At 39.8% G+C, this 20,543-nt stretch overlaps 1 protein-coding gene across 1 annotated transcript; it reads right to left on the reverse strand.

Moving 5' to 3' along the window:
• Window positions 1–2,333: 2,333 nt before the first annotated feature.
• On the reverse strand, window positions 2,334–18,244 carry TSPAN8 (tetraspanin 8). Its single transcript, XM_013197974.3, has 8 exons — window positions 18,051–18,244; window positions 14,166–14,228; window positions 11,378–11,506; window positions 10,691–10,765; window positions 10,498–10,605; window positions 7,201–7,341; window positions 5,223–5,306; window positions 2,334–2,624 (listed from the first exon to the last, which is right to left on the reverse strand). Exons 1-8 carry the CDS (start codon window positions 18,108–18,110, stop codon window positions 2,571–2,573), a joined length of 714 nt encoding a protein of 237 aa, XP_013053428.2. The 5' UTR covers window positions 18,111–18,244; the 3' UTR covers window positions 2,334–2,570.
• Between the last annotated feature and the right edge of the window lie 2,299 nt (window positions 18,245–20,543).

A 20,543-nucleotide genomic window follows, 5' to 3' on the forward strand; every position in this document is an offset into this window, starting at 1 on the left:
CCTGGATTTGTTTATTTTCCTTCTTTGGTTATAATCAAAGAAGATTAAAGGGCAGTCAAACAGGTAGTTCAGACATGAATTTCTACTCTGTATAGTTCTGCATATGGCCAGATGAATCCCATTCTTACAGATTCCTCTTTGTTTTATGCTTATATTTTGCTGTTTCTGTTGAAAAATTGTTGGAGAAAACTTCAGGAGAATACAGAACATTACAAGTAAAGCAGTTCTGTAACATCAAAGGCAATTGGCACATTTTAGAGGCAAACTCACTGTACCAACAAGTTGATAATATCCTGAATGACTTCATCAATTCAATCCCATTTAAACAGTCATGGTAGCATATAATCATTGTACTTCAGTTTTATTCCTTAGAGCATTAGGAGACAAAGACAATTGCTTGAATAAGTTGCCTAAATAAATAGAGGCTGAGAGCTATTCACTTTAGTTTCACTATGTGAAACTCTTGTGTCAAACTTCATGACTGAAGACAATTATTTTTTTTCTGTTGATTTTAATGGCAGCATAGTTTCAACCAGAAAGAGTCTAACATATCTCTATTTTGATGCAAGAGGATATTTTATGGACTGTATCCAAAAAAGGCTGTAGACAATAAAAACTTAGGTGTCTTAACACCTTACTTTCATACTTTCCCCCAAAGTAGCATATGGGACAAGATTGTTGTTCAAGCCAGCACACTGGCTTGAATCAGTTGTGCCAACTTTGTGTTGATGCCTATCTCAAATCCATAGCAGTAGCACTCAATTTACAGCAGACTGAAACTAGCTAATTCTAGGAGCAAATGTGAGCTGTAATTTCCCCTTCATGTCCACCCATTAAGCATCCACAGCTCTGAGACCCTCTCTGTGGCAGGCGGTATGGTCTTGTGTTCAAAGAGGAGAGCTTTCCTTCTCGTAGGAAGGAGGAGGATGAGGAAGATTAATTCTTTCTTTGTTTTGCCCTTCTACTCCAAAATTTTTCAGTAGTAAAAATCCAAGCTACCATCCCATGATCTGTATGATTCAGGCTCAGTTCCCAGGATTTCAAATTATGGGTAGGACATGCACAGAAAAAAAAAAAAATAGTCTGGGGAGAAGGAGGAAGCAGGAGCCAGAATTTCTCCTTCCAGGAGAGTAGAGCTGGGTTACGGAGTCATGCTTTTTCTCTGATCCAACAAAGCTTGAATTCTTCTGGCACAGTTTCTGAGGTTCAGCAGCAAGTGCCAGAACTGCCTGGTAGATAGACAGCTTCCTGGGGGGCATAAATGTCTGAAAACAGCTCTCACATCTTGGCCTTAGTGATAGAGGGAAAGTTGGGTGTGATGGGACAGAAACTTGCTGCAGGTGAGTTGTACCTGAACCCAGTCTGGGCAGTATCAGGCATGGGTAAAGGTCTCCACTCAAGGAAATCTGCTAAAATCCCATCTTTACATGGGATGCAGGCCCATAGGTAGGCCCAGATTCATGGAGCCTGCGACTGGGTTGGGCTGGGGAGAGCTGGAGCCAGGCTCTGCTGCAGCCTTGCTGGGGCAGGGTCTGACAGCCCCAGGGGTGATATGGGGTCCTGGGCCCTGGGCTGCTGGTGCCTCAGAGCCCTGATGCTTGCAAGCACTGGTGGATCTAAAGGCAGGCATATTTTATATTTCTGTCATAGCGTGACCAGCCATGCCTCCAGTTGCAAGCCTGCTGCTTGCCTTGGCCACCCTGGGTGAATCTCACTGGCAGGATTTCTGTGCTAGTTCTGTCTCTCATTGTTTTGGATTTCATAGAATCATAGAATGGCTTGGTTTGGAAGGGATCTTAAATGTCATCTAGTTCCAACCCTGCTGCCATGGGCAGGGATGGCACCCACTAGGTTAGGTTGTCCAAGGCCCTGTCCAACCTGACCTTGAGCACCTGATATTCATCCTTGATGCATATTTGCAGAACACATGCCACTGAATCCAACTCCCATATGCTATCTAAACATCATTTGGATCCATAAGTGACTATTTCAGCTGCCAGAATAAATCTCCCTAAAGGGAACCCCCAAAAAGGGTTTTCTAGTTGGAAGAAAGCTAGTCCCTGTGCCTTTCACAAGTAATAGAGACCTTACCATATATATCAAACCCAGTGTCAAACTGATCCGTGCCACTAGTAATGAAAAAACCCTGCCCCACAAGCGAAGCTGCCTGAGGCATGTGATTCCCCAGAGCAGCCAGCCCACACAAGACCATACGCGGCTGTTAGTGATGACTCTGCTTCGAGTGGCATGACAGCCATGTGGACACTCTGCAGGGCGAGCTCAAACCTCAACATGACTTAAATGTTATCTTCAGACAAAATAAACTCATCAGAAACACAAACAAAGACGTTTATTGCAAATAAAATTCACATTCACATCATTAAATCCTACAAAGTATAAGGAGGTCATTTTGCAAATTGTGAAGTATCTGTGTGCACAGGAGGTGCTGTTTTCGTCAGAACAGCTGCCTGGGACATGCGTATATTTATCTGAAGGTGCCAAACCAAATATCCATCTATCTACAAAGGTTTTGATTTGGCTGTTGACATTGTTCTGACACTTCCACAGTTTCATTTTCTCTGGATCTGGCAGTAGAGGCTCATAGAAAACCCCAAACCAAGAATCTGGAAAACAAAAACATTTCTGGTATTACTTGGCAGTCCTGGAAATCCCAAGATACAACTGATACACAGTGGGAACATTTTGTTTGCAAATGTCTTGGACTTACAAGCAGGCTAAATCTGCTACGCAGAAGATCTTTTCCAATGTAATTCTTTAAAGAACATGACTTTAGTATATTGCCATTTTAATGAAATCGGTATGTACCACAGGTAAGATTGCAAATACAATGGAAAACTTTCATTTGTTTAAAAGATGGATTGCCTGTGCGGATGGGGAACGCTGTAACTCCAGGATTTTAAAATGCAGTTCTTAGCTGCAAAGAAGCAGCGAATGAAGCAAAAGTTCAAGAAACTCAGACAAAAATTCAATCTTTTATTTTCTAAGAAATTTGGAGGAATTTTCTGAATCCATTTCATATTCTAAGGGTTGCTTCTCTTCGAAATCTCTCTTCTTTTTGACTGCCACTTTCTCATCTTTAAATATATCTGTATATGCATATGTGTATATGTTTACAGATGTACATTTACACACATGTACATATCCCGCCTTTTTGATGAGCAAATGATCATGCAATAAATGTTTTATATTCATCAGTAATAAGATTGAGATAGAAACTCTGAGTCCACAAAAGAAGTTATTGCTTGAGATATAAAATTTGGTATGATCACCTTCTGTGGTGGGAATTAGTGGGTGAAATTCCACAACCTGTTACAGACAGCTGACGAGATCAGAAGGTCAGTAAGCTTCCTTCTGGATTTAAAATTAACCAGTAATCTTTTACCCAAAAGTGTAAAGTATTCAAAGGACATTTATGAAGCCATGAATTCATTTATTTAAGGAAGCTTCATTTATTTAAGGAAGAGATGTTGTGGAGTGTACAGAACATATGGGTACAGGTAAGGCAAGGAGATGGCCTCACAGCTGGAAGAAGCTGACTGGGCTTCCTTGATGTACCATGCCCGCATTTTCACCTGTGCCCAAGTGAAACTGGGCCCTTCTTTTCTCAGTGTCATTTCCACTAACAAATTGAGCTGAAACCATTTACAGCCCACAAGTGGCATGATGGAGCAGGCAGAGGGGGAAGGCTATGAAAGAGTACTTTTCCTTGTCCTGGCCTTTTTATCTGGGGTTTTCCAGAAGAGAGAGAGAGTTAAGCACGTGGCTTTTGATTTGCAGTTACTTGAGATGTCACAATATGTTAATATCTTTGGAAAGGCTAAATCTTTAGCAAGTGTAAATTGCCAGCTGACAATTTGTACCAGCTGAGGCTGTTATCCTCATATTGTTTACTCATTTTGTTTTCAAATATTTTTATGATTGAGAGAGGCAACCGCCACAGAATATGCCAGCTGGAGAAAAGGTAAGAATGATGGCCAATGAACTAAAGGCTACAACAAACACAACTACAATAACTACAGCAAAGTGACTTACAACTTACTTTCTAGATAGATATGAAATTTTACACTTTGTTATATTTGCAAAGGCCTTTCTTTAATTATTGATATATTTCATTGATTTTCCCCATGAACTCTACATATAGGCAAGAGACCTGGCCTCCCATGTATAGCACCTTATGTAATGTGAAGCCTATGAGTAAGAAGTGGCCTGTCATCTCGCAGTGCTGCAGCTGCCTAACTGTTCTCTGCTTACAATTATTTTCCTGGAAGTGTACTTCTGAGCTGGGGCTCTAGCCCACTCTTATACCACAAGGAACAGTCCTCTGCCAAGGATGTTAAGAAGTTTTCGTTAGGAATAACAGACTGAACTCTGCACAGCAATCTTCGTCATTCTGCTTTTCCCTCAAACATTCATCTGCGGGGGGGCAGGGGAGGAGGAAAACCACATAGGAATAGTAAAAAGAATGAAAATGACCAAAGAAAGCAACATGATGAAATCCCCTGCTTCTTTGTCATTTTCTCCTAATCAAAGCCTATCATTCATCAAGTAGCTGACTGGATCACCTCACTGTTTTTTCTCCTCTCTTTGGAGAAAATTTTGCGTGATAGTCTTCAGTATATGATGAAGCAATTAAAATAAAGAGCTCACATGCTCTGCTTTTTTCACACACCGGAGTATATGGAGGAACACAGCTGTGCACTCAAGCACATTCAGACACCATCTTGATGGTTAAATTATTCCCTCTGAATAATGATTTCGAATCGTAATTTCTCCATGATAAGAATACGCAGTTTAGGGACCACAAAGTTTAACGATATGACTTTTTCCTCCAGCTAAGAAGAGGAGAAGAATGGCTACTCTGCCTCTTGTTTGTCTGGGTCTGGGAGTCTGCACACCCCTCCATCCACTGGGCTCACTGTCAAGTCCCAGCCTGGTTCCAGACCTGTTAAATCTTTGCAGAAAAAGTGCCATGTGATATGCTTATATAGGCAACAGGGTGGTCTGGTCCCACCTGAATTCCTCAGCTTGGCAGCTGTATGTTGTTGATAGGAAATAACAGTGAGATTTTAGCTAAGGTTAGAGGTGGTTCTCCCTTGTCTATTAATTGAGCAAGCAGGTGTTTTAATTCCACTCCCAGTGTATTTTTAAGTAGAACGTATGGCTTGTCAGCCACTAAATATTTTAATGGTGTATACTGGTACCTCAATAACTGCCAGTCCAAATGCAATCCCCATAATTATGAGCATATGGTCTTGAAGGTATTTGATGATCGCTTCTTTACAAACCTGAAAAACAAGACAAAATGAATAATTATAGGTAAGCAAGATTATCCTAAATTTGTTAGAAACACATCCTCTAAAATATTTTCTTTCTTGCTCTCCATGTAAAAGAAAGGCTATTTGAATTTACTCTGGTTTGTTGCTAACAGACACGAACACATTTATACGTATCTTGGGCCCTATGTCAGATATCTAGCCTTTGCCTTCACAAATATGAAGATGAATTTAACTTCATTTTCCACTAATCTGATCTTTGGGTTTGAGACCTCAAAGCCTATTATTAGAATCAGTCTCAACTAACAATATTTGGATATAAAACTTATATACTTAAGTATTAATTTTGACAAATGATTGGTGGTCTTGGCCTGGGACTGGGAGGAAGTGAGTGATCACATCTGAAGTTCTATGCAGAGCTACTCTCCTTTTTAATAAGTGCATACATCTGTTCTTATAACGCCTACATGTTCTCCAGGCATTGACAATATTCCTTTTGCAAACTGTAGGGAAAGCCAAGTACAGCTTAAATCCATCAAAACCACAATACTCTTCCAACACTACAACTTCATTCCCCCCAAATATAATGCGTAGTTATATGCCTTCACCATATTTCCTCCCTCACAATAAACACATGGGTCTTTTCCTTCCAGTCCTTCTAAAAACCTCTCATTTAAGCTGACTCAGAACTGCACTAAATTTCAAACCATTTTTCCTGGATCACAAGAGTTGAATGTCTTTACTAGCATCTAACACCACCATGAAATCTGTGCATTCATGTGAGCGATATCTTGCACCTGCAGTAATTTCACTGATGGTTTCTCATATGTCCTTTGAGGGTTTGCCTGAGGCCAAAAAGACATAAAAATGTGGCCAAAAAAGCCTCTGCATACATCTTATTTCCAGATTGGGTTTTGGCATCCTTTACTCAACCAGACTGTTCCCTTGCTTTAAAACAGTATTTGCTTCTGTGGGACTACGCAGGGAGGAAATTTGTGTTCAGAAAGGACCTGGCTAAGAAGCTGTGCATTTAGGAAAGTATACAATCAGTTTGGGATATTTGCTAAAATCTGCTTTGTACTAGATGCAGATTGGCAAACATCATACTACTAGCATTCTAAAAATGCAGGTATTATGTCTGAATTTTCTACTACTTTTTCCATATTTTTCTTGGTATGTATGGAGATAAATTTCCATATAAGAAAACAGATAAATTGTGAAATAAACGAGATTTCTGCTGCCATTCTACCATTTTTTGAGTATGCTTTTTTGTAACCATTCACCAGGCACTTTTGCCTTACTACTATATTAATTACCACAAGCTTTTCAAAAGGCCTGAGTTGTCGCAAATTACACTTTAAGTATGCTTCCAGGAAGCCTACCACATATGAGGTGCCTTACCAGTAGATCCTGTAAAATAAGCGTGTTTTTCTTCTAATAAAGGACTATAAAACTCAAGGGTCTTGTACTTAATGCGTTTGCTTTTCATTATCTCTTAGCCCTATGGAAGCCTCTGAGTCAACATGTCTACCACCAAAATGAGCTCTGGCAGGAGCTTCATCTTCCACAGGAGAGCCAGAGTAGCTGGTGCGCTGCTCTGACCCAGAGGCATACTCTGACCCCAAAGCCATAATGGTAGTTTTCACCTGTAGTTACCATGCAGACTGGGAGATAATGGAGTGCACAGTTACAAGAGACATCCCAGGAGGAGGTAGCAGACGCATATTTCATGTATGCACAGTAATTTCACCACAGTTGGTGTGGGGGCAATGCTGGCTAATGAAGAGAAGGCAAAACTTTGTCTTTTTGGAAAGAGACAGAACTGTTGACTATGCCAGCAACTAAAGATAGCTCTGTGTTGAAACCTGTTTTTGGAAAGAAGAGCGGGACATTATATTTTTCTTACCGTTTTATAAATATATCTGTTGTTAGAAAGGATGCAGAGGTTTGCTTCTTCGCCCTTTGGTTCACACTGACAGCTACCAATAGCTGTATGAACATTGTTTCCCCAGTCTGCAAGCCCATTCACCAAACCACAGCACTTGTTCTGCAGGAAAAGAGGAAACAGGAAGATGAAGAAAAAAACAGTGAATTCCTGTTAGGGGAGTGAACGAGGGCAAGCCAAGAGGAACAACAATTTCCTTTCATCCTTTCCCATGTGGAAATTTTCCCAGATTGATAGCTGTCTCAAATACCCTTTACATTTCAATACAAGTTATAAGACTGTGAGTGCACAAGGTAAAAAAAGTAAAATTAAAAAAAAAAAGAAGACAATTTTCAATATGCAGCACTCAAAAACCATTAATATACTGTAAAGCTAGTAATTGTCAGTGCCAGAATACAGCATGGAGCAATGCTGGGTATTGTGTGTTTTCAAAATCAAGTCTTCTTTCTGTGGCTTATACCTGCATGTGGTAAGTAACATCTACAGTAAATCACATCTTGAAAAGCCAGGCTGAAAAAGTAAAATTCAGGCACATAAAACTGTGAAATCTAGAAAAACAACCACCTTGAATGATGATTAGCCCTTTAAATTAGAAATGGACTGAGGAGGCCAGGGCTTCATTTGGGGTTTGTGAAACCTAAGCCAGGTGCAGTTTCACTTCAGGTTCCAATTTATTCAAGGCACTAAAGCTCAGGGGCGCAGACTCAGGTTTGCATCTTCCCTCTTTTAAAAAGCAGCTGGAAATGTTCATGTTATTTTGTATAAAAGCAAAGGCTGTGGGACATAATAAAACAATCGTGGTCTATTTAAAAATTAATAGAGTAATTATATATATATATATATATTTCATTTTGCTCACCTTTCAATCATCCCTCCAGGTAGCTGCTTATTATATCAGGAGAATTAAGTTGGCTCAGAAGCATAGGACATAGCCGGAGGTAGAATGGAGAAGTAAAAGTGCAAGTAATATAAGCTACCTAAATATTGCTTCTCACTTTCTTTCCTTTCACACCAGCAGCCTTTAAAGATATAAGAATTCTTTAAGCCTACCCTAAAAACAGCAGCAGATACTCTGTGCCAATGTATAGGCACAGGTACTACTGGGAGCATGAGAGGGACACACACTGTAAAAGGTGAAATCTGTTCTCTGTGTGATGTCTAGAATCAGGGTGGTGCTAAGTGTCTACCTTCTGGCACCTTGCAGGTGGGAGAAGTCAGAATAGATATAAGTACAGGGAAAACAAAACTCTTTTTTATTGCATTTCTTTCCCTGCTCTTACACAGTAAAATATGCATTTAATGATTTCATAGTAACACGATATTCTAAATGAAATACACTCCTGAAGTTTTTCTTATCCAATCTTCTTGCCTAAAGGGTACTGGACAGTTCTCAGCTGGGACACACTGAAGGAGCACCTTCCCTTCAAAAGGGAAAGCTGCAACGAAGGGGAAGGAAGCCTTTTCATCAAAGCACTTATGTAACAGTCAGTCTCAATTCTGGGGGACATTTGTAAAGGGAAACCATCCCCACAGTGGTGGGGCAGGCTCCTAGGCCCCAGGTGTCCAGCCAGGTGCAAAGACAGCTTTGCTCTGGAGGGGTACTAGAGCCGTTCTATGGAGCAGGAGCCATCCAGCTCTGAGGTAATAATTCAGTGAGGACCTGTGCAGGGATGACCTCAGATGAGGACAGAAAGGGATGGTGGGGATTATCAGAGTTTGCAGATTTTTATATCACCCTTTGTTTAGAAATAACATCAATAAAAGTCTTGTAAAAAAGTCTGGCATTGTGTCAACATCTAAGCATTCCCTATTTCATTTGTTTTAAAAGAAGACTAATTTCTGTAGGTGCCAAGTAACTCTATCTTCCATATCCTACTGAGAGGAAATAGAAACATGGTAGCTTGAGTGGGGAAGGAAAATTTTCTGGAGGTCAAGAAATGCAGCTGGGGCATTTCGGGCAATAGAAGAACTGGCCATCACCAATCCAAACTCAAGCAGAGGCCACTTTCTGTAAATGAAGATGATCTGGACTTTGGAGACTGAAAACTTTTTCAGTGCTTTCAAGAAGAAAGAGAGCATTGTTTTATATTTTATTCCTAACTTGAGACAGAAGCCTTTAAATCTTTAAATACTTCTTAAATAAGTTCATGTGGCTGAAGCTCTGAGGGGGCCCAGGTAGAGTCTGGAATAGGGGAATAAAACCAGCACTCCAGCCTACCCAGGCAACAACACCTTGCTCCAAATAGATGAGGCAAATTGCACCTTTTAGGTAACCATGGCTAGAACAAAACATATACTTTAGAAAATGCGTAACTTGCACTAGCATAACCAAAGCTGTGGAAGACTGATAACCCAAGCATCAAACAACAGTCTCATGGCAGTAGGTTTATGACCAAGAAGCAAACCTGACTTCTTGGGTCCTAAGAGCTACTTGAATCCATAAATCCTACCACACCCCAGAGAGAATTACAAGTCTTTGAAGTATACTTCCTCAGACATACGCACAAATGTCTCTAGTGAACCAGTCTGTTAGAATGACAAAATAAGCAAACATAAACACCATGAAGAGCAAATACAAAGACATGCAGAGTTTTTTAAGGCCCAATACCAATTACGGGGCTTTTAAATCCTATAGGCATGCTCTGCACACCCCATGAGCTCTGCAGTATTACTTGCCAGTGTAATGAGCCTATGGCCTCGAAGAAGGAATTGATAATCTCTTGCAATCATATCACAGAATAAGCGGACCTTTGCTTCGGTTGTGTTGATTCTTGTAAGAAATTTATAATTTCTGCAAGCACACCGAGGAATTTGTAATCACTGATGCAAACTTACGGAGTTTAAGACTTACAGATCTAGACAGCTATCATTCTATTTCTTCTACAAAAAAACTTTCAGAAAATCCTATTTAGAGTCATTGAGAATGTCTTCCTCTGTATGTATAGAGAAAGGGACTTTTTCAGACACAATTAAATCCACATCAGCAGATCTACTTGCATGTTTTGTGTCTTTGCTCCATTTCTCTCAGGAAGAGAATCTTCTCTTTTGCACAAAGAAATCATCGTGGAAACCCCATGCTGTATCAAGGGAGCAGAAACCCCTGTGCAGCATTTTAACTTGTGCTTAAGTCAGACCCTCTCCCATCCCCAGGGAGTGAAATTCAAATCTATGACAGAGTAGCCGTAAAATGAAGCATAGACAAATGCTAGAGATAGAACAGATAGCAACAACCCCCACCCTTTGTTACATCGTAATTACCTCTGTCTGAAACTTCTGGAAGGTCTCTTGAAATTGTTTTGCTTGTTCTGTATTGCTTTGCAATAAATTAACACTGTCCATTAAAGTCGTGTTAAGGGATGTTTCAATCTGCAAGTGCAAATATTTTATTAGTTTTCAGTGGAGAAACAAATCTTTGGGAAGACTTGAATGACAATACAGAATAATACTGTACCTTAGATCTGTATACTGCTCCTAAAATACCTCCTGTGACCTGAAGGATCAAGATCAGCAGCAGTCCAATAAAAAACTAGGAAGAAACAAAAGGGAGAGAAAATTAAAATGTATTTTTACCAAGTTGCTATCATTTCTTTAAAGTGAATATTAATCTTTCATGCGCTTCATAGAACAAACTGAAGTTCCAGTCAGTTCCAGTTTTTCCTTCTTTGGGGGTGAGAAAAGGGATGCTCAAGACAGAGTGTGTGCCTTAGTATCATCTAGTCATCAAAACGACACACTCTGGAGCAGTGGCATGATGGGCAGTGTGTAGGTGAGAGATGTTGGGTAGGAGGACAAGGAGGACATTCTGGGAGGACTAGCAAAGGGAGCAACTGGGAATTTATGAGATATGAGAAATGGGATAGATAGAGGGGGGTGACCGGTGGAGTGAATGTGTGGGGGAAAAGTTAGTGACATGGTCAGGGCTCTCTTGGCCCTGTCTTCTCTTTGATGAGACCACCCATCATTTCTTTCACACTTCAGTTCAGGAAGGGCTCAAGTGTGGGGTAAGTGATGACAACACATGCTCATAAGTAGGCATTTGATTAAATAAAAACAGTATCGTCATCTGATACTACCAGTGACTTTATACATCAGTTGTATCTGTGGTCTGTTAAAGGTAGACAAATGTTCTTTTTCCTACCAAGAGCAGCATGCACCGGCTTTCCTTGATGGCACCACAGCATCCCAGAAACCCGAGGACCATAATGATGGAGCCCACAGCTATCAGCAGATCAACCCCTGCAAACAGGCTGTTGTCTATGCCCAACTCCTGAAAAGAGAGGGAAAAAAAAATCTTGCAGCTGCAAGAAACTCCCCTGAAAAACATCTGTATTTCCCAAAACAAGAAAATTATTTAATAACTGATAAATATACTGATGTGCAACCATGGAGAAATTCTGTTCCTTGAATCAACAAACCACTAACATCCCTTCTTAAACCTTTTGTTGGAGGGCCTGGTGGTGTCTCTTCACAGTCTTTGTCTCTGCACAGAATGAAAGTCAACTTTACATAGTAAATAAAAATCTCATCTTTAAAATAGCTTTCAGTTCATTTTCAGTTGACAAATCTTTGCTTTTTGCTAGAAGTAGCAAAATTATCTCAAAATCTCTCTTACATTAACCAAATGTTAAAGAAACAAAACCTCTGTCTGTCATTAGAAGTCCATGAATGTACTCTGTGGCTGTTCCTAAGAGAACATGTTTCTGAGTGATGCTGGATATAGTGTAGAAAGATATATTTTTCCAAAGCAGCTTTCTTTTTCTTTATTTTTGGGCATGATTTCTAATAATGCCATCAGAGATGAGGACTGTATTTTGATGTGTGGGACATTCAACTAAACAGTTCATATACCTCATTATTATTAAATATCAAATTATTCAGTTCCCACAGAAGGACTAAGGCCAAGGGCCAAAACAGAGAGAAATGTTCAAAGAATATTTTCCAATGTGCCTGGTGCCAAGATTAGCAAAAACGTCTGGAAGTTGTCATGTTTATCTTCTGATGGAAATTACAAAGGTATATAGACAAGTATAATTTTAGGAATATGTTGTTCTTTCCCCTTCAAAGTAGGACTGAAACTCCTGCTATTTATTCTTAGAAAGCTTTGTTCATCTACAGCCAAATCCTTATGGTCTCTTCAATTACTACTCAGGCAAAACATACATTGGATTTGAATGGGATCTTTGCCTGCATAGAGGCAAAAATAGTAAGAAAATACTTTCAGTTTTGGTCCCAGTTCTTAATTCACAGTTTTTGTGGAGTAACAAGAGTCACTTCAGGAAGCCAGCTTGGGACACACTTAAGTGTACTTTTCTGAATAGGAAAGCTTTCCAAAAATAAGAATAATAATGGTTATGGTTTTCCAAGCTCCATTGCACTATCTGAGCCATGATACTAGAGATGGTCATCTAGCAAGCATGGCATCTTTAGCTTCTGTAAAATGTTGATCGAGGAGTGAAACACATCATTCTTCTTCTTCCACAGCAGGACATGGCAGAACTCTCCATAATGACACATCACAATGTCACTGTGAACTGAGTTCTCTTACATCCATCCACTGCCAAACATGAGACATCTGGGACTGGCTAAGGGCAACAGCACCATCAGCCAAATGGAAGAAATATATAAAGCTATCTTCTTATTTCCAACATCCTTTCAGTTCCAGATATACTGACCTAAAAATTATTTTTCTTTACTGATGGATTGTGGTAGAGAAGCAGAGGAGCGATCAGAAGTTTTGCAGCTTAATCTAACCTAATCTAACCTAAAGGCTCAATATGAGAGCTGGAAAAAAATGCTTCTATGTAACACTTGATCATTTTTTCACTTCTACAGCCAGAAATCCATTTTGGAAACTAAAGTATACAAATTAAATTTTCAAATTCATTTACGTTTATGTGGTTCAAATTCAGCAAAAGAAATGCACTGCCTAAACCTCAGAGTCAGATTGCTCTTCCTGTTAGCATAACAAAGCATCATCATACAAAGATTGCACAGCACCTTCCAGAGGAATGGTAGAATCAGCTTCATTTCTTTATGTGAATGGAAAACATGCTGTAATTAAGATATCAGTGCCACTGGGAGCACAGCTGGCAAAAGGCTGGCAAGGCCCACAAGGCCAAAGAGCCTTTGCACCAACAGGACCTGCTGGTGCATTTATGCAAGATCAAGGGCTCATCAAGATTGTATTTTCTGTAGCTTTGCAGAAAAGGAAAGTCATAAAATCTGAAGTAATTTAATAACCCAGATAAAATCCAGGAGGGGAACTCAGGGATTTTTCTTCTCCCCTCCATGAAGGTTATTTGCATTATGTTTAAATCCTGAGTAAAGATCTGTTGTTCTTTAAAAATAATTCCATGAGTGAAAAAGGGTAAGACATTTTTAGGGAGTCACTGAAAATAGAAGAGAAAAAATCTTGCTCCCTTTCAAAGTTACAGAGAAAATAATTATTATGTTATTGAAGATAGTGAGAAAAGTAAAAATATTTCCTAAAAATACATAGAAGTAACTCTAGAAATATATACGACTATACTATTCTAATGGGGAAGGACACTGAAAAAACTAAGAGGCTCATGGCTCCTCTTTATTCTCTCTAGCACTGAAATCAATAACAAAACCATCATTAGTTTTCATCAGAGGAAAAAGAGACCCACATTTTAAAAAGAAATCACCGTGCATCTGCAAGAACTTAGATTAGTAACACTGGAAGACACTTCTTGTCATTACATGTCTGTGCTTACATTGATCACTTTATCTGACTACCCGCACCATCTTGTTTAATCTTAAACGTCATAAAATACATCCATTTTTACCCACACAAACCACCCCAGTGAAAGCAGAACACATTTGCAGAAATTAAGTTGGGAAATTAAAGTCTATATAGTAGCTTCTGCATTTTACATGGGACTGATATTATCGCATGAATTTACCTCCTGAGCATCTTTGCTAACACGTATCCATATAGAGACTCCCAAAATAACTGAACCACACACCTGTGGGAAAAAATAAAGACTATTTAGAAAGATCAACAATTTTAGATTAAAGTTCAGAATCCAAATAGCACCAGATGCTGGCCAAAATTCTGAAATAATTTCTTTGGCAAAATGAAAGCAACATGAATTGCTAGAGCACAGAATATTGATTCATATCCAGGAAACTTCATAAGGGTAGTTAAACCTTCAGTTATGCACCAAAGCCCTGATGTTTCTACCCCAGAGGAATCATCATTTCCTTGATGATTTATACATGTGGTTGTAAGTACACAGAAATTCTGTCAGATGAGAGACGACTATAAATTGCTATAGTATGTATATAACATGACTGTAAAGAACACTGTTTCCTGTATAATGGAAATGAAAGATTTGATAAGGGATGTTGGTACAACTGTTATTTCTAGAATTTTTCAGGACATATATCTTTAGAAATATTCTCTATGGTAAAACTATTAGGAAAAGTTCTAAATAAAGTCTTCCTGCTTTCTTTGTTGCAACAATATTTGGCCATCTCGAGCTATTAGAATATTCCTCCTGTAAAGTGCACATTGTGGTAGTTATTATTTCCATTATATTTTTACAGAAGACAACTTTAGTTCATCTTGTGCACATGAAAGATAAACATCTAAGTCTAGCTCCTCTGACCTGTCAGGGACACATATCCTCAGATGAGTTAAATGACCCATTGACACTACCAACTTAAAAAGAAGCCCAGAATGATTTGCTTTAAGATGTTGAAGTCGGGGTGGATGAATCCCAGATCCAGGCATATTCCTTAATCACCAGTTGTTCTCCAGTTTTGTTGATCTTTGAGGTACTGTTCCACTATGCTCCAGCCACTGTGTTCCTTACCTTGTTTGTGATGATTCTCACACAGAATTTCTCTTTATTACCAGGTGTGGGAGACAGGTAATTTTAGAGGCTAATCATATGTAATTATGTGAGCAACTTGAGAGGACTGGTAGGAAAGAGAAATCACTGAGGACCTAAGTCTAGTCAGATTCAGAATTATCTTCCCGTATGTCTTTAATTGTTAAGTCAGAAATGGCTCTAAACTGTGGTTATGAGCTTCCCATGAAAACTGGGACCTTTTAAAATTAAAAGAGTTATTTCTACATGTTTAAGATTTTTTTTCCTCAAAAATACTTTCCTGCAAAAAGGTTTCATATAATATTCATCATCAAAGGCCATAACGACTTTAGCAGATTATTTAATATGGAACACAGCCAGCCCTCAGACATGAGTACCACACATTTTTCTGTTCTAAGTAAAGCTCCTATAAGTACGTTTTACACATGAAACAGAAAGTTGTACAATCGATGACAGCTATATCATGTTATCAAATTTAACTAGAACTCCCCACTGAAATAATCTGAATCCCGCTGAATCTGCCTAGAAACTGATGGTATCATATGACTCTGTATTTGGGTCTTGTTCAGCAGCACTGTGTGAACCATGTGGCTATGCACCAGACAACGTGGGCTTGCTAATGTGAAAAGTTCCACTGAAGCAGCTATTGCTGCAAATCCAAACAGAATTTGGCCCACTGATTTATTTGTTATATAGGACCTCCCAAAAAAATACAGCACAGTAGTAGAAGTAAGTAAATCTGAATGTACAGGAACTTACCAATCAGATGGGGATGCTACAATATTTATTTCCTCCATTCAAAAAACCAAAGAATATTATTTTAAATTGAAGTTTCCACTATGGTATACATGTTTTAAATATAGAAAATATAATTGCTTTAGACTCATACAAACGCTCCATTTCAGTAAGATTTTAATGTTTTGTTTCTGTTTATTTTCATCATATACGAAGTGTACAAGAAAACACAAAGAAAATAATTGAAATTACAAATCAAAAGCTCTGTTCCCTAAGAGTCAAAATAGAACACTGCATGCTTGTTGCAGTACTCCATCCTAATTATTAGTTTTCCTTAAAATAAAATTTAGCTTTCTTTCACCAGACTGGAGGATGCAAAGCTCTGTGGGTGCTCCAGAGCCCAATGCCAGGGCTGTGAATTCCTGAGGGCACACAACTCATGGGGCCAAGGAGAGCAAAGTAAAAGCCACTTTGCAGATCTGGCTTAGCCTATTCCAGAATTTAGACACTCAAGGATATACTGTAAGAGCTGCTAAGAAAAAGGCATAAGAAGACTAAAAAGCCTGTTCCTGAGGCCCTCAGAAGGGGGCAATCCAGAGAGATTGCAAAGGGGTTAAAACAAAAGGACTCCAGATAAACATTCAGCCGTTGCTGTTATCTAGTTGAGATGAAAGTCACCTTCATTTCCCACTATCAGTTTAACTTTCCACCTGCCCAACTGCCTTGTGCACCAGGGAGTGGAAGCAGCAGCTGTGAAGACATCACTGCTCCCTGTCCTTTACCACAGCAATTTAATGATTTCCAGGGATTAGAGACGGAAGTGTTATTCAAAGAATTCAGATTCATTGTACTCCACCTGCATGTACTGCTGGTTGCACCACACCTCTTCTTCCCCATCTTGGTAGTACTACGCCCCTTTCTTTAAAATAAGTCATTATAACTGCATTTGTGTCCTCCTCTGTCTCATCCAGGCTGCCATATGCACAGCAAATGCTCTCAGCATTTTCTTCCCCAGAACAGAGTGCAGATTTTCCTGCCTTTGCAAAAACACGGTCTTGGGAAGTTTGTTCCATGCTGCTTTTTTCCTGAACTCTCAGGACTCCTCCAGGATCACATCCTGGTTCTTCTCCCCAGAAATCCATGCAGCCCCTGGAGGCTTAGGCTGCCATATACTTTCAATCTGCCTTGGTAGAGGTGGAGGAAGAAAAGTGGGGGCCAGTCCTGACAGCTACTGGCCTGTTAGGAGTTTCTTTGTGAGGTCCACAAGAGATCAAAGAATTTTGCTAATTCTTCTCACTTTGGCTAGCCACAAAATTTCTACGACTACTGTTTGTGAACCTTTCTGAATTCTATCACCTTTTCACTCAGAATATGTCCCTTGAGCCAACAGACATACTGGGGTTAGCAGTTTTGCATCCGGTTTCAGCGAACCTCTGGTGAACTTGACAAAATTATGGTAGGAAAGCTGACAGTGAGGCTGAACCATTACAGAAATTATCTTTAACTCAAAGCTTTTCAGAGCTTCCAGGACCTGAAACTCTTGCAAACTAGCCGAGATATGACAAATAGGCGAATAGGGTTCAAGTTACTCTCAGAAAGCTGCCTGCTGTCCTGTGCTGGGCATAGGGCAGGAACCACCTTCCTATGTATGCTGGAGAAAGCTGATCATTTCAGTACAGCTCTCGGCAGCGCTGCCAGCCCATACCATTTTCCAAAAATGTACAGTCAACCATCAGAAACTAATTATGACACCGAGCATAAAGCTAAGAACCACAAAGAAGTATATGAAAACAATTTATCAATTAGGAGGCTAAAAATACAAGTGTATTTTCCTATCTTCTTTTGCAATTACACTTTCAGGATTATGCAGTTTGAATACAAACAGGATACAAAAAACACAAGAGAACAATGCACGTTAAGATAATGTAGAGTCTGTTATCTTCTGGCTGAAATGAGTGATTTCCCTTGACATAAGGGGCACATTGCAGGCAGGGAGATGGAGACCCATCTGTTCTACTTTTCAATGTGGAGGGAAGGCTTTTTTGTAAAAAAAATACAAAGGAAGGGCAAAAATTAAACATTCTCCTCTCCCTGATTTAGAACCATACTCTGGTTCCATTTATGCTCTATTTTATTTACAATTTCTTCAGCTACAGCATTTGGATAATGTTGAACACATTTCATGCGTCACTAATAACAATTTAAACACCAACTTACCCAAAATAAGAAGTTGAAGACAAACATGGAGTACTTCATGCAGCTGCTTACACCCGCCATTTTCAAGAAGCTGAGACAAAAATGAAAATTGCAGAAGAACCTTTCTTAAGGGTTTGACCTCAATAGAGTGACTGTTCCTGTTTCTTCAGGAAATGTCTCAGACCGCATCAAATACACTGCACTCTGCTACTAAAAGCAAAAATTGTGACCCAGGCATCTACAGTTATTTAAACAGTTTAGCACAGGTAAATATTAACCAGAGCACTGGGGAAGCAATACCAGGTGTTATCACTGAGTCTCCAGACTCTCCTTGCGTCTTTGTGAGGTGTGCTTTTTAATGGTGCTGTTAGTCTCGTCCTACACCCTGTGAGTAAATAGATGGTGCAGCAAGAGCAATAGTTTCAAGGGGAAGGGAAGTTTTACAGATGTGCTTCCTTTATGACAAGGAAATTAATGCATTTCTTAATGTTTTTAAGGTACAGGATTTACTCTTTCATTGTCCACAGATCATTGCCAAAATTCACTCAGTGGTGTTTGCAGTCCCACTGCAGACATTCAGACAGAAAAAAAGGAGTAAGTTTGTCTTATCCCCACAGAAGAAGGGTAAGGAACCTGCAGCGATTTTCTCCCTCTTGCTGTCTATTTTTATCTCTTCCTCACCAAACCAGCACCCCAGGAACCTGAGCACCATGGTGCACAAAACAGCCTGCCATGCAGGTTTCCTAAAGTGCTGTGAGCCCCAGCACAGCAACCACAGCTCTGGCGTGAGATTCAGGATGCCTCCTGGCAACGGGAGCTCCATTTGTCCCAGAAGGCAAGGCAATAAACCTGTTTCATTAGTTTTGTTTTATGTCTTGTTTGTTTTCTTTTGTGCTCCTCAAACTAGAAATCGTGAGGGGAGTATAAAGGTATAATTGCTCTGTCTTTTCTGTCAGCCTGTTTTTTGGAGAAGCCCAATAGACTAGTTCTTGGAGGGATGAGGGTCAGACACAGGTTCCCTTGGGTTCATCATAAAAAGGAAGCTTTATTTTGCAGGTGAGCACAAATGATTTAAACAGGGGAGATTAAGGACTTGCTGGACGGATGTGATTTATTAAACCCCTTTGCCCAAGCCCAATTTTTAGCCTTTTACTGTTGGTTCTCATTCTTTGATGCTGCTGTCTGTATTTGAAAAAAAAAATAAAGGAAAATGTTAGTATATAACACACCTGTAGATGGTGACAAAAAGATGTGACTTAGAGCCCGGATTTTTTAGGATCCGCAGGAGAAAAAAAAAATCTGCACTAAGAGCTGTTTCCTTTGGTTGCTCTCTAACCTGACTTTTAGTGAAGGTGTGATGTTGGAATCCCTTCAGTTGCTTTCTCTAATTCTATTAAAAAAGATGCAACCATTCCCACTTTTAAGAACTGACTTTATACGTGCCTTCAACTTTCTGGGCTCCTTTTTGAGTAACACTCTTCTTTTCTAACCCTAGGAGATCGGCTGTCTGACTAGTTTATTTCGCAATATCCACATCCACTCTGAATTTGAGAATGTTCCTAAAAATAATTGCACTCATGAAATACAGATTTTGTAAGGATTGGGAGAAACAACTGTGTGGTATGGTTTAGATCTAAAGCACTCGACAAATAAGTAAGTTGAGAAACGTGGGTGTCTTTATGGAGAGATGCCATAGTCACAGATGAACCACAAGAAGAGTTTAAAGGGCAATATAAAATTGTATGCAAACGGCCATGAAAGGTAATAAGAGAATCACAGATGACACAGGACTTGAACAGGTAAGCCTGCAGCCAGACCACGCAGTTGTAGTAAACCAAGGTTGTTGTAGGCAGAGTTCAGGAACATTTTGTACCCAAAACTGCACAGCTCTAAGTCGTCATGCACGGCAGGTGCTCATTAAAGAAGTCTTGAGTTGTAGCATTGTTTTCTGCAAAACACTTAACCCAGGCATTCAGGAAGAGATTTTGGAGATAAATGGTGCAAGGGTTGCAATGCTGTAGGAGGCAAGGACGAGCATCCGCAGACTGGCCCTGCATAAAGAGCCAGTCTGCAAAGACTTGGTGTCTGCAAGCGGCCCACTTGCTGTCCACCTCCCTGCATCACTTCACAGCACCGCCACGGAGGGGCCCCCAGTGTGGTACTGGAGGACCCAGGCTGCCCGGGTCAGGGACCCCCATGTCGCTTCTCCTCAGCATCCATCAGGAGGTGCAGGACCAGCACAGCAGAGAATCTGGTTCAGTCTAGGAAATTTAAACAGTGGAGGACAGACACGATTTAGGTCTGAAACCTGTTTTCATTACAATTTATACTTACGGCTGTAGATGCTGAAGTAATTTCCTAGAACTGCTAGGATATTCTTTTTCTTTCTTTTTTTCTTTTTTTTTTTTTTTTAAATCTGTTTATTGAACATTAACCAGAAGAAAGATTTGGTAAGATCACAGTGCCTCCTAAACTATGAAGAAAATACCTACATTTTACATATTTACTGATCTC

Source organism: Anser cygnoides, chromosome 1, assembly GCF_040182565.1.
Source record: "Anser cygnoides isolate HZ-2024a breed goose chromosome 1, Taihu_goose_T2T_genome, whole genome shotgun sequence".
NCBI classification, from domain to species: domain Eukaryota; kingdom Metazoa; phylum Chordata; class Aves; order Anseriformes; family Anatidae; genus Anser; species Anser cygnoides.

Bases quoted from the DNA above. Each gene is read 5' to 3' on its own strand.
- TSPAN8 (XM_013197974.3), bottom strand. From the start codon at position 18,110: ATGGCGGGTGTAAGCAGCTGCATGAAGTACTCCATGTTTGTCTTCAAC. The intron at 10,766-11,377 runs GTAGGAAAAAGA...GTTTCTTCCTAG, and splicing joins GCCGGTGCATGCTGCTCTTG to TTTTTTATTGGACTGCTGCT. The intron at 5,307-7,200 runs GTAAGAAAAATA...CTTGTTTTTCAG, and splicing joins ACAGATATATTTATAAAACG to GTTTGTAAAGAAGCGATCAT.